Source organism: Vulpes lagopus, chromosome 3 (assembly GCF_018345385.1).
Source record: "Vulpes lagopus strain Blue_001 chromosome 3, ASM1834538v1, whole genome shotgun sequence".
NCBI lineage: Eukaryota > Metazoa > Chordata > Mammalia > Carnivora > Canidae > Vulpes > Vulpes lagopus.
Genome location: NC_054826.1, coordinates 18,584,684 through 18,598,193, shown reverse-complemented (window position 1 = coordinate 18,598,193; position 13,510 = coordinate 18,584,684). Strand labels below are relative to the sequence as shown.

Here is a 13,510-nt window from a genome sequence, read left to right as displayed (position 1 = left end):
CAGATCTGCTATGATCACAATTGTGAGTAGAGCAAGTGTTAACACATCATCCGCCATGATTAAATCATTAGGGTTAGGTGGAAAACTCTTTGGATCAGCCTAAGAAATTCATCTTGTGTGAGCTTAGGATTCAAACTCAAAATCATAATCATAGAAGAAGGAAAGTCATGACTTCTATGGCATATTATAGCAAACACGGGATAGAGTTAGAAAATCTCAATTTGGCTCTCTTTCCTACCATGTGCTTGAATTAGGTTATCCTCCTCTGTCAATAGGAATAAACCAGGCTTTGGGAGGATCCAGTCAGATATTGTATGTGGAATTTTCTTTTAAAATGTGATTATTAGTTCTAATAATAGAATTCTTAACAGATATAAAATGCCAAACTCTAGAATTTTTTTGCTAACTCTACAAGTGTACACAGTTTGGGGAGGGGCAGGAAGTGTTGAGGTCATTTGTACCCCGAGATGAGTGATCATAATTCAGCACAGATTTTAAACTAGATATTGGCAACGTGCCACATGCTAGAACCACTGACATATTAGCAAGGAGTCACCAGTGCTCTCAGAAGAATATGAAGCAATGTGTGAAGGAAAAGATAAGTGAAAACCCAGAGAGCTAAAGCCATGAAGCACCTAGGAAATGGATGAGGGGCTGGGGAAAAACAGGGTAGCTGGTGTTAAAAGTGGGATCTACACCACGAAAAGCTTGAAATTGAAAACATCACAGTTTTAATGAGAAAGAGTGCAACCTGCTTTAAAGAGCCCCATGGTGATAAAGGTGAGAGAAGTTGCTCATCTCATGGCAGAGTCGTGTGACTGACTTATAAGAGAGGAGAAGTGAAGTAAGAGGTGTGAGGTGACTGTACTGCTCAGTCCTGATTACTAAATACTGAATGCATTTTCTTCAAAGTTCAAAAGGAGAGATGGACTAGGAATGGGAGGGGGGATACGAGGGAGAGCTTCACATTGCCACGTACTATAAAGTGAGGTTTCTGTTTGTGAAATCCCCCATAACCCTTCACTTCTAAAGTCTAGTTTTATCTTCCTCCATTCACACTCTAGATCCCTCACTGCAACCTGTCTTGATCAGCTTGTCAATGCCTTCCTCTTCTGAGCAGTTCTCTTCTCATAAAACTTTCACATGCTGGGAAGGAAGTCTTTAGAAAACCCCACAAATGGCCTCATCTCCTTACCCCAGCCCAGTCCATGTAGACCATACACTTTCAGTTTCTAACTTCTTGTCAAGTGCAGAGAAGGAACTCACTGTCCAGGCTCCTGTGTCTGTGTGTGTCTCTTTGTGTCTGTGCTGGGGGGCAGGGGGAATGTGGAAGCTGAGAAAAAAAGGAAGCAGAACATTTCTATTTTGTTTATCCTATGTCAAACAGCATCTTTCTCAGCCATCAAGAATTTGTATTTCAAATTTCATATGTTTTTAACAAAGTGAGTTTGGTTTTGCTGGTTTATACTATTTATATATAAAAATAGAATAACCAGGGACACCAGGGTGGCTTAGTCGGTTAAGCGTCTGACTCTTGATCTCAGCTAAGGTCTTCATCTCGGGGTTGTGAGTTCAAGCTCCAGTGTGGAGCCTACTTTAAAAACAAACACAGAATAACCACTAGAAATAATAGATGAAATTAAGATCTCTTTAAGATAACAGAATTGGAGGTACAGGAAAAATAAGAGGACTTATATTGTATAATTGTCGATACTTAAATATTATCTTAAGATCCAAATAAGCCAATAGTAAGATATCTGTGAAAACACTTTAATTATCTACAAGTTCATTGGTCAAAATGCAAACTCCTGAGAGACTATTCCCTAATTTGGTATATTTACTTAACTCAGGCTATATGAATTGCACAGTAAGCAAATGTAAGTTAAATATGCTATAAAAACTTTATAAAATGGAATAACAAAAATAGATGGTTCTGAGACTGTTGTTCCATCCTATCTACATTGGACGCTATATTCTCTGCATCCTGTCACCATTACATTACCATCAAAGAATCAAAACTTAGAGCAGAAAAAATATCAGGAACACATAGGAAGTCATATTGGAGTTCCTTATCCATTTTCTGTAAGCCATCAGAAGCCATGACAAAGTCAAAACTGTGCTGGTGCAGGGTTTATTTGGTAAGATAACCAGAAAGAGAGGTTCGAAGGCTCTAATTTGTAGAAGGATGGTGATTTTCAAGACTGATCTTTAAAGACAGAAGGTCACAAAAGCCTAAAGGATCAATATATCTTGAGAGTGCAAGGTGACACAGCATTTGGAAAATGGGCTGTCACTGTCTGAGCTTTACCAGTTGCTGAACTATCTTGCTTCCTCTACTTCAATTTACTCTAAAAGAGAGAACACAGCAGGAACAAGGAAAGGGTCCAGGGCAACAGGTGCCTGAGGTAATACAAGAGGGAATAATGATAGAGAGGTTTTCCGCTAAGGTATTTAGGCCAGCCTCCTGCAGGTAAATGGCCAAGTTCACCTGTGTTGAGGGGAGCTAAGCAACACAGCTCCGAGAGAACCCACTTAGGCCCAGTGTTTTCTTCTGACTCTATTACACCTCACAACACAAGGCTGGCTGCTAGGGTTGTCTGCAGTTCCAGCTCCACCTTTACAAGTCACTGAGAAAAATGTAAGGGCTCCCCCCACTGCTTCCGCCACCAACTCCTCCTACCTGTGCCCTTGCCCAGTCTGCAACAGCCTGATCTTGCCCCAAGAACTCAATTTGTGGTGAGAAGCATGTTCCCACATCCTGTTGAAGAGGGGCCTGGTGCTCCCTCCAACCTCAGAGGCTTAGCCAACTGGAATCCATCACAGCCCATTCGCAATGAGGTAGAGATTCTGTTAGAGAGCTCTTAAAAATAGATTCATGACTGGGGTTCAACACTTTTGAAGAAGTTGAGGAAATCATGTCCCCAGCTATCATCTGTGTGCTCAGTCATGGTGAAATTCAAGTAAATTCAGCCCACCAACCAGTATGTGTGATAAATACTATGGAAAGAAATGTGCCAGGCAGTAGGGAGTGCTTGTTCAACTAGGTGGTGGCAGAGGGGTGCTATTTTTGAGGAAGAAAAATAAAACCAGGTTCCTGCTTTTATATCTCATTGGGGAAACAGAGTATACACAGTAAGTACTTAAATTATGACCCATTAAGTACCTACATTTTTGACATCCCTATTAGGGGATGAAAAAAAGTGTACTACAGTTTCACTATCTCTAGTGCAACCTGCCATCTACCATGTGGTAAGAAGTTGTCACAAGTACTGTGTTTTCAGCCAACTTCTATGATCTCTATCTGTACGGTCAATACCAAGGAGAATGATTTTATTATGTAACTTCTGACAATAAACAGTTTTAAGAAAGCTTATTTTCAGATTAAAGCAATTCTCTTTTACAAGTGTACTGAGCAGAAAAGATTAAGCCTCTAAAAAGAAAAGACAATTTATCACTCATGTGTGCCTGCGTGCAGGCATGCGCGCCACTCAGAAGAGGTCATGGGGAATGTACCTGTTATTGTCTTTAGGCAATAGAAACCAGTGAAGTTGAAAACTATTGCTCTGTGAAAGTTTGAACTGCTTGAGTGTATTACAAATTTTCACCAGCCTACTTCTTACCTCAAGAACAACCCATTTATTTGGCTTAGGAAAGAACTTTCTATCTTCTTGGTCTTTTTATTATACCTTCTTATCAATCCTTTTCTGAATGGGTGAGCAACACGAGCCATCACCCTGGCAGAAGCTGGGCTCTCTCTTGCAGCACACCACCCTCACTTGCTTCCTTCCCTCTTCCATTCCCTCTGCTACAATCTCTGAAGCCTTGAGCAGGCCTACGGCTGTCTTCCCTGGAACGTTTTCCCTTTATATACACACCGCCTTGCAACTGCATGTTAGCCTCTGATGCCACCATACCGGGAGTCCTAATGGTGGCAGTGGTAGGAACCAACTGTGTTCTATGAGAAGAACCATCAGTTCAGACCATAGGGCATGGGGTAAAACATAACAGTAAAAAAAGAAACAATGACATAACAAGAAAGAAAATCCACATACAGTAAAACTGAGCAATGATGAAAGAAAGAAACCAATTTAGGTAAACTATTATTAATTGCTGTCTCCCTCATGATCGAAAGCATTACATGTGATCAAGTGCAAATCACTTTCTTCTCTTTTTCCCTGGATTCTATATAGGGAAGAATAACAGCATCCACAAGAGTGGTTTGCTCTACTCATGCTTTAATTACAAAAGTAACACAAACACATCCTAAGGAGGTAAAATCGGGCTTCAGTTATTTCAAATCTATTAATTACCCATGATTCATGACTGTTTTTCTTTTGTGCTTTATAAATGAAACTTTACAAAGACGAGACTTTCAAAGACATGGAACTTGAAAATAATCTCTAGTGGTAGCTTTTTTTTTGTATCATTGAGTTTTTACACAGTTATTTATAGGTTTTAGATTATATTCTATTACAAAAATTAAAGGCAGACTTTCTGGTAAGGTGTTTTCAAGAATCCAGGAGCAATAGGATTAATCCTATAGTCAGGGCTTCTCAACTTTGGGACTATTTGGACTGATAATGCTTTGTTGAGAGGCTGGCCTGTGCACTATTCAGCACTATCTCTGGCCTCTACTCACTGGATGCCAAGAGCACACCCTCATCAGTCATTTCAATCAAAAATTTCTTCTGACGTTGCCAGAAGTGCTTCTCACTAAGAACCACTGAATCAATCTAATATTCAAGATATATTTAAAAATATGAGCACTGTAAGGGTGCCTGGGTGGCTCAGGCGGTTAAGCATCTGTCTTTGGCTCAGGTCAGGATCCCAGGGTCCTGGGTCAGAATTCCAGGGTCCCGGGATCAAGCCCTATGTTGTGCTCCCTGCTCAGTGGGGAGTCTGCTTCTCCCTCTCCCTCTGCCCCTGTCCCCCATCTTGGGCTCACTCTCTCTTGCTCTCTCTCAAGTAAATAAATAAAATCTTAAAAAATATGAGCACTATAAAAACAAATCCAAAATCAAGTAAAACCCTATTATTAGCAACAGTCATAGAGTGTTTTTAATTTTCCAGAAGAAAATATGTAGACAAACTGCTGCAAAGGAAAACATTTTCTTAATGTGTACAGTTTCTCGATGTCTGTCCTAAATGTCATCTTAGCCTTTAAGTATGTACCTGATCCATCACTTGCATATAAATTGCTAAAGAAAGATTTTCTGGAATCTAGAGTTGTTAACTAGAAACCCAGAAGACGTAGCAAAACCCTTTTTACTAGCAGCCATCTTCCTAGTATAATTATAGAGCAATGAATGGGAGTATTTTGGACTAAACATTATATAGGTACATAACAGTTGGAGATAATAATGAATTGCTTCAAATGATTTTGGAAAAGAAACTTAAGTGTTTTTCTTAAAATACCCCAAAGTTTGAGGTCTGCCAGATGTGAAATATCTCTTTTTAAGAACAAGTAGAAGCCCAATCTTTAAATCATTAAAGTCAAAAAGGTCTTGCAAACTAACAGTAAGTCTTAATAAGGGGAAACTAAATGCAAAGTATATGACAACTCTGTACTATCTTCTCAGTTCTTTTGTAAATCTAAAACTGTTCTAAAAATTAAAAAAAAAACTACCATTTAAAAAAAGTTGTGCAAATAATATGCACTTATATGGATCAATTATAAGGAAAATAACAGAGTTAATACTGAAAGTATTTAACAACTGAAATTGTATAAGGTACCAAGCCATCAGAATGATTGCTGATGATATAGCCAGCTGTGCAGGTGTGTAGCAGCTGACTATCAGTCCTGGAAAAAAGCAGGCTGCAAAGCGGGGGTTTCCACTTGTGCAAAAAGTAGGGACAGGAAGGGTGTGTGTCTGTGTGTGTGTGTGTGTGTGTGTGTGTGTGTGTGTTTATATTTGTACATTCACGGCTTAGAAATATATATAAGAAACTGAGCACAGTAGATGCCTCGGGTGAGAAACTGGGCAAATTCACCATAATTTATTGTTTAAAGCAAGTTAGTTTTGAGAGTAAATGTGAAATTTATAAATAGTTATTTCAGAACAATAGGCATAAACTTGTCCTATACAGGTAGGTCAGGGTATATGATACCCCTAGAACTAGAGGAATAGGGCTTAGAGTTTCAAGGCTTAGAGTTGACTGACTTTTCACTCTATCATATAATGATACATTGCTCCTATACTCTTTTCAACATTTGTTTAAGATTTATTTGTTTGAGAGAGAGAGAGACAGCACGTATATGCTAGAGAGGGGCGGGAGATGGGGAGAGGGAGAAAAAGAATCTCAAGCAGACTCCTCATCAAGCCCACAGCACAGGGCTCGATCCCTCGACCCTGAGATCACAACCTGAGCCAAAACCAAGAGTCGAACACTTCCGTGACTGAGCCACCTAGGAGCCCCCCACCTTTTCATTAACTTTTTTAAAAGTAAAAAGAACCCTGGAAAATGGAATGGGTATTCAATCAACAATGAAATCAGGATGGGAGAATGTAAAAAAAAAAAAAAAAAAAAAAAAAGATCATTTTTACCTTTCTATTGTTATCATCATGGAAGAAATCTAGCTATCATTGTTGAGATTAAGGATAAGCCTGGATGTTAAAAATGTTATCCAATAAACTGGTAACAATGCTAATGATGAAACAACTTCTAAAGCTAAGCAGTCAGAATAAGTGACTACCTAGTTGTAGAGTTTGAACTATTGATCTGCCAGACATATCAGTGTAAGCTCAGGGGCTGTTCGCCTTTCTTCAAAGTGTCCTACGTAAGAATATATGACTATTTCCTTTTTTTTCTTTTATTTTAAGGTTTTCTTTATTTATTCATGAGAGAGAGGCAGAGACATAGGCGGAGGGAGAAGCAGGCTCCATGCAGGAAGCCCGATGTGAGACTTGATCCTAGAATTCCGGGATCATGCCCTGAGCCAAAGGCAGATGCTCAACCACTGAGCCACCCAGGCGTTCCCATATGACTATTTCTTTCCCTACTTTTCAACATTCAGTGAAAAGTTTCAAAGTGTGAGTAAACTCAAACATAGTAACTCCATTTTGTTATCCAGCAGTATGTTTGCCTCAGTCACACTGATTTAAAATTAGAACATAGGGGCACTTAGGTGGCTCAGTGGTTGAGTGTCTGCCTTCAGCTCAGATTGTGATCTTGGGGTCCTGGGATTGAGTTCTGCTTCTCCCTCTACCTATGTCTCTGCTTCTCTCTCTGATTCTCATGAATAAATAAACAAAATCTTTAAAAAATAAAATTAGAACATAATGTAGCATAATGTATAAACTTGTCAAATCACTATGTCGTGCACCAAAAACTAATGTAACATTGAATGTCAACTATACTCAAATTTAAAAATTCAAGAATAAATAAGTAAATAAATAAATAAAATTAGAACATAACATTAATGGTTATAACTTCAGAATTTGGTCACCTGGAGAAAATGATGTTATATGAATAGTGGATTAGAAAAACATGATGTTGGCAGACAATCTTTTGATGTGTGATACATGTACTTCTTGACCTAACAACTTTACATGCCTTAACCCGTTTAATCCTGTTTTAAGAACAAAATGCTGTGGAAAAAAATAAGTACTGTTATTATTCTCATTTTACAGATGAAGAAAGCTGAATCTTAGAGAGAGAGATTAAGAAACTTACCAGGTCACGTGGCCAATAAATGGCAAACTCAAGATTTGAACCCAAGTCAATAATTGTAGAGTCTGGGTTATTGACCATGATGCTGCCCTGCCTTTTGGGTCTGGGTAGGCAACTAAAAGACTTAGTTCCAATTTCAAATTCACCATTTCCATATTTTCTCAACTAAAACCAGGATGTGGAGTTGGTTAATGTATTTTCGTGGGTTTTCCCCGATGAAATCCAAGACAAGAAGTTGCTGTAGCTAAGTAGGATATTGCTTTAAACTTTTGGTTGCTGTTTCCTCTCCAGAGCTGTGAGGGAGGGGAGCCAGATGATTACTAAGTTTCCTTGCTGTATAAAAATAGGAAGCCCCTTTCCATCAGGAGCAGTCTTTAGAGTACCTTACAGATAATAGCCTCAGCGTCCTAACAGCCCCATGAGATAGCATTATGATTCCTATGCTAGAGGTGAGCAAACCAAGGCCCAGAGAATTTGTACCCTGCCCTAGGGTAAACAGCTAGTAAGATTCAAACCCACGCAGTCTGGTTCCCCAGTTCATGCTATTACCCACTCTGCAATGTAGCCTCTGGTTCGAAATCTAGAATAAATTATAGATCTAGAATGTAAATTGCAAAATATAGAATAAGTCTAGAATAAAAGAGTTCTTCCCTGGAGACAGACTGTGTTACATGTGGGGAGCAAATTTTTTTTTAGATTTATCTATCACCTATCTATCATCTATCTATCTAATCTATCTATCTATCTATCTATCTATCATCTATTTATTTATGAGGGGGGTGGAATGTGAGCACAAGCAGGGAAGCAGCAGAGGGAGAGAGAGAAGCAGGCTTCCCACTGAGCAGGGAGCCCAACTTGGGGCTCTATCCCAGGACCCTGAGATCACGACCTGGGCCAAAGGCAGACGCTTAACTGACTGAGGCACCCAGGTGCCCCAAGAGCAAATTTTTGTGTTAATACTTCTTTTTGCATCTTGTGTTAAGGTTTGGAGTCCTCCACAGCTGTGGTCTCCTTGGGAGGGTTCAGGGAAGGACCCATAATCTCCCATTTGTCCCCCAATACCCAGACTCTCGCTATTCTTCCTGCTTCCTGCCTATTGTCTTCAGGAATTGTTTGAGGATTGGAGGATATCATGGGGATTTGGAAAAAAAAGTGTTCAAGGAAGACCAGTAGAAAACAAGATGTTTTCAGCCGCTTGGAGAGAGGGTAGTAAGTTAAAGAAGCAAAATTCAAGCTGGAAACTGCTGTTTTTTTCTGGTTTTCTCCTCCTAGAGCCTAAGCTCCTTTCTCTCATCCTGCAAATACATAGGCCCTGCAGTTTGGTACAAAGAAAAAAACTCCAGCTGAGGGCACCATTTCTTTTAAATTGTTATTCACAGTATTCAGCTTACTGCCAACCTTTATTTCCCCAAATGTGCATTAGAATCCTGAAGGTACCAGCCCCTGGCCCAGGTATTGTGGGGATACAAAAAGGAATGAGACCATTTCTAGACTTTGGAGCCCTAAACACACCTGAGTTTGCGTCCCCTGTGCTCACAGTTCCCAGCTGTGAGCCCTTGAATATGCTACTTAATATTTCTAATAATAATAGATTCCATATATTGAGCCCATGCTCTTATTTGGGGCCTCAAAAGATGATGTGTATTTGGGTGTGTGGCCAGATAGGTGGTGCTGGGAAGAAAGAAAACGTTTTCTAGGGGACTCTTAAAGCACGAAAATGGAAACTGTCATGGCCGCATGTGTATCTTTAGTGATTTTTTTTTTTTTAATGCTTCATATTTTCAAGTATTTCTAGAGGAATTAGAAAAGGTCAAATCCTTGCTTTGGAGAGAAAGAACAAAATTCACACTGTGAATTTTTCCAGATTAAATGGAAAGTCACCTTCACAGAGAAGGGTGACTCTTTGCTTGCCGTCTCTACTGACTCACACCCTAATGCTAGTCGAGGACAGAGACTGTGTGGCAGGACTTCTAAAGGGTATTAAGTGTCCTTATAGAAAAGACGAGACAGTTGCAGCAGGAAGCCTGGATCTGAGACTTCCCAGCCAGTCTCTATGGCTTCCTGGTTACCCTCTTCCAGCCTATGCCCCCAAGACATTACTCGATGGGAAGGTGAGCACATTCTGGCTGCTAGTCTGGTTCCAGTTGAATCAGTAGCACTATAAATAAGTAAGAAAACTCTATCCAGATGAATGAATCTTTCTGCCACATATCCTGAGCAGACACATCTTAAATGCGGATGGCAACAGGAGAGCGCTTGCAAACCACAGAGGTGTTAAACACGGCCATGCTGCAGAAAGCATGCAATCTGAATTCACAAAACTTACTTTCATTTTTTTCAAGTGCAGTTTCTATTTAAGAGACTCAACTGTAAAATATGGAAGAAGTCACGTATTAATCACTTCCATATTTTTTTCAAGTAAAACAAAGTAGATGAATGCCAAGTTAAGAGTCAATCCAACAAAAAAAAAAAAAAAAGAGTCAATCCAACAGGATAGCTGGAGAAACAGTGAGGAAAAGAAAAGAAAAAGGTAAGAGGTAAGTTGTCACTTAAACCGAAATGAGCCAGTGTTAGACCAGCAAAAAAAAAAAAAAAAAAAAAAAGACCCAAGCAGTACATGCACAACAATAGCCCTCCCCCTTCAAGAAACTCTGACTCTTTTGCCATAGAGGAAGATAAATGTTACAATGTCTCCCTAACTAACCAATCAGCAGCGCGCAGGCCTCAAACCAGGAAGCCCTTTAGAGTGTAGTATTTTAAATTGTGCAAGCAAGACTTCTGGCTCTCAGCTAGTTTTTGTTCCCTGTGCTTGTAGGACACAAAAGCAGATGTAAAGTCCCTCATGGCGAAGTTTAACACAGCGGGCAACCCCACAGAAGAGGTCTCTGTCAACAGCCGCCCCTTCAGAGTCTCTGGGCAAAACTCGCCTTCAGGAGTACAAGCTAAAAAGAATCTATTCAACAACCAAGGAAGTGCCAGCCCTCCTGCAGGACCTAGCAACGTACCTAAGTTCGGGTCCCCAAAGCCACCTTTGGCGGTGAAACCTTTATCTGAGGACAAGCCTGACAAGGAGCCCAAGCCGCCGTTTCTAAAGCCCACGGGCGTGGGCCAAAGATTTGGACCGCAGGCAAACTCGGCCACCAGAGACCCTGAGGCGAAAGTGGGGTTTCCGAAACCTATAGGCCCCAAGCCTGTCACCGTGCCCAAGGAAGATTCCAAACCTGTGTTTCCCTGGCCCCCTGCGAATAAGCCGGCGCCTCACAATGTAAACCAAGACCATGACTTAAAGCCACCAGGCCCCAAGCCAGGGTCTCATCCTCCAACCTCGGAAACTGAGCAGAAGCAAGCATTCCCCAAGTTGGCTGGGGTGAAAGGCAAGTTTGCGTCAGCCTCACAAGACCATGACCCAAAGCCCCTCTTCCCCAAGCCTGCCTTTGCCCAGAAGCCATCCCTAAGTACCGACGACACCCATGAAGATGAGAGCCCCACCAAGACTGCGTCTCTACAGAGAGGACCCCTGCACCCCCTGGGAGCCAAGGCCAAAGCAACCCCTTTTAAACCAGCAAGGGAAGACCAGGAAATTAAAGACCATGGAGGCGAGGCATCCAGTTCACCCTTCTCTGGTGTGGTTCTGAAACCTGCTGCCAGTAGAGGAAGCCCAGGCCTCGCCAAAAATACTGAAGAGAAAAAAGAAGATAGGAAGATAGATGCTGCTAAGAACATCTTCCTGAGCAAAATGAATCAGGAAGAGCCGGCCTCTGGGGCTCCTCCTGCCAAGTTCCCTAAGACGCCCTCTAAGTTGACAGTGGCGGGGTCATGGGGCCAAAGTCAAGAGAGGGAAAAGGGAGACAAGAACTCCGCCCCCCCCAAGCAGAAGCCCCTGCCTCCCTTGTTTACCTTGGGCCCACCGCCACCCAAACCCAGCAGACCTCCCAACGTTGACCTGACGAAATTCCGAAAAGCCGCTTCTGGAAACAGTGAGTTCTTTTCTCGTTGGCTGTTTAGCAAGTTTTGCTCTACAGCAAAGGGTGTTTGACCTTCTGGGGAAAAAAAAAAAAATTATACCAAAGAATGATTCTATCCTTGGTACTCCTGTGCAGGTGATGACTTTTCCTTGGCATTATTTTTCCTTTGGTGTGAGAGGTCTGAGGTAAAAACCCTTAGTTCTGTGAGAAGATGCTTCAGGGGCTGCCTTCAAGGGGTGGAGGAAAATATATCTATTTGCTTGATAAGTGGTTTTGCTTTCAGTTACATCCTTAGCTGGGTTTCATTTCTGTTGAATGAAGCCGAGGTGTGCTACCCTTACTACCACAAAGGAGTGAAACAGAAAGGTGAATAAACCTCTTAGTCGAGGGTTCTCAAACTGGGTCAGTTTGGATACCTGGGGACATTTGGCTGTGTCTGGAGGCAGTTTTGATTGTCACGACTGGAGGGTGCTGCTGGTCTGTGGCAGGCAGAGGCCAATGATGCTGCTCACCATCCGGCCCTGCCTAGAGCCGCCCCTCACAACAAATGTCAACAGTACAGAGGTTGAGAACCCCCTTCCAAGTGATTTTAAATGTTCCAAAAAGTCATCCTGTGTTTCCTAAGCCCAATGTTCAAATAAGGGATGAACAGGGCTCACAAAATTCCACTTTCCGTTTTATTACGTTAGTGGTTTTCTATTTCTCAGTATAAAGCTTTCTGAACGTTGCTAATTCCTAAAGTGGTACAGAACCAGGACAGTAAGCCAGACTAAAGGGACACATTAGTCTCCTTTTGGGAAAATACTTTAGCTTTCTACCAAAGATGTTACACTCGTATGGCACATGCTGAAATTTGATCCTGAATGACTTGGTAAAGATTTGTAACCCTGCACAGAGATAACAGAAGCTCACTTATGCCTGAAATGATTAATATTTTAGGCCAGATACGCACGATTATTATTTCCTGTTGGGGAAGATGGAGAAAGTATGCTTATGCATAGTGGAATAGTGACCACACCACTACTAGACTTTTTTTCCTTATAAAACTGTGGTCTCATTAAAGCAGTTCTAGGTATACAGGTTGTTTTTCTCTTCTAGCTCTGCAGAAGCATCTTGTAATCTATCATTTGCAATGCCTCATCATGCAGTAGATCAATATTCTTGCTCTTGATCAGCAGATTAGTGATCAGCTCCCCCATGGATCTATCATGTAGAAAGCACATTGGAAGTGATGCCACAATCATCCCTTTTCTAAAATGATTCAGCCTTAGTTACTTTTGTGTCCTCCTCATCTGTCACCTTCTTATGTTAACGCTGGTCCATAACTCAGAAGTGTTATTTTTATGAAGACTTCTAAAAGATCCCTTCCTTTAGTTCTTCTGTGCCTCGAATAAAACATTAGCTAGCATAACCTCCATCTTATTATGGCTCTAACTTCAGACCAGGGCTCCCAGGTTTGGGTGGCTGGGCAATCAGTTGCCTGGTGTTATGGCGTTGAAATGCTAATGAAGTCCTCTGGTTCTAGGGTCCTCTGGTTCTAGGGCAAGGTCAGTATTGAGCTGACTTTCAGTGCAATAGAGCTCTGAGGGACCCAGGCAAAACCACCTCAGAGGCAGAGTGGATCCTTGTGCTCTTTCTCCCTTTTTGCCCCATCCTGACCTCCCACCCCACTGCTCCACTGTCCCACTGTCCCAGGATACAATGTAGACTCTATATCCTCTTATAGTGTACCGCACCTCTAATTCAGATCCTTTGGGATGCATTATGCTCCAAAAGGGACCTTATTGCCTCTTCATCCACCTCTTTCACAAATCAAAGCTCAATCCTTCTTAATTTGAACTAACCTCAGATTAGTGTCAGGGTAAAGCATATCT

General features: G+C 41.4%; 1 protein-coding gene across 3 annotated transcripts in view; it reads left to right on the top strand.

Moving 5' to 3' along the window:
• The window catches only part of FYB1 (FYN binding protein 1), a 153,271-nt gene that overhangs the window by 47,972 nt on the left and 91,789 nt on the right, over positions 1-13,510 (top strand). For all 3 annotated transcript variants that reach the window (XM_041747413.1, XM_041747414.1, XM_041747412.1), the window contains exon 2: positions 10,487-11,648. In XM_041747413.1, coding sequence (XP_041603347.1) covers positions 10,514-11,648 — 1,135 coding nt within the window. In that variant the 5' untranslated portion in view covers positions 10,487-10,513. The remainder of the gene's footprint in view (positions 1-10,486; positions 11,649-13,510) is intronic.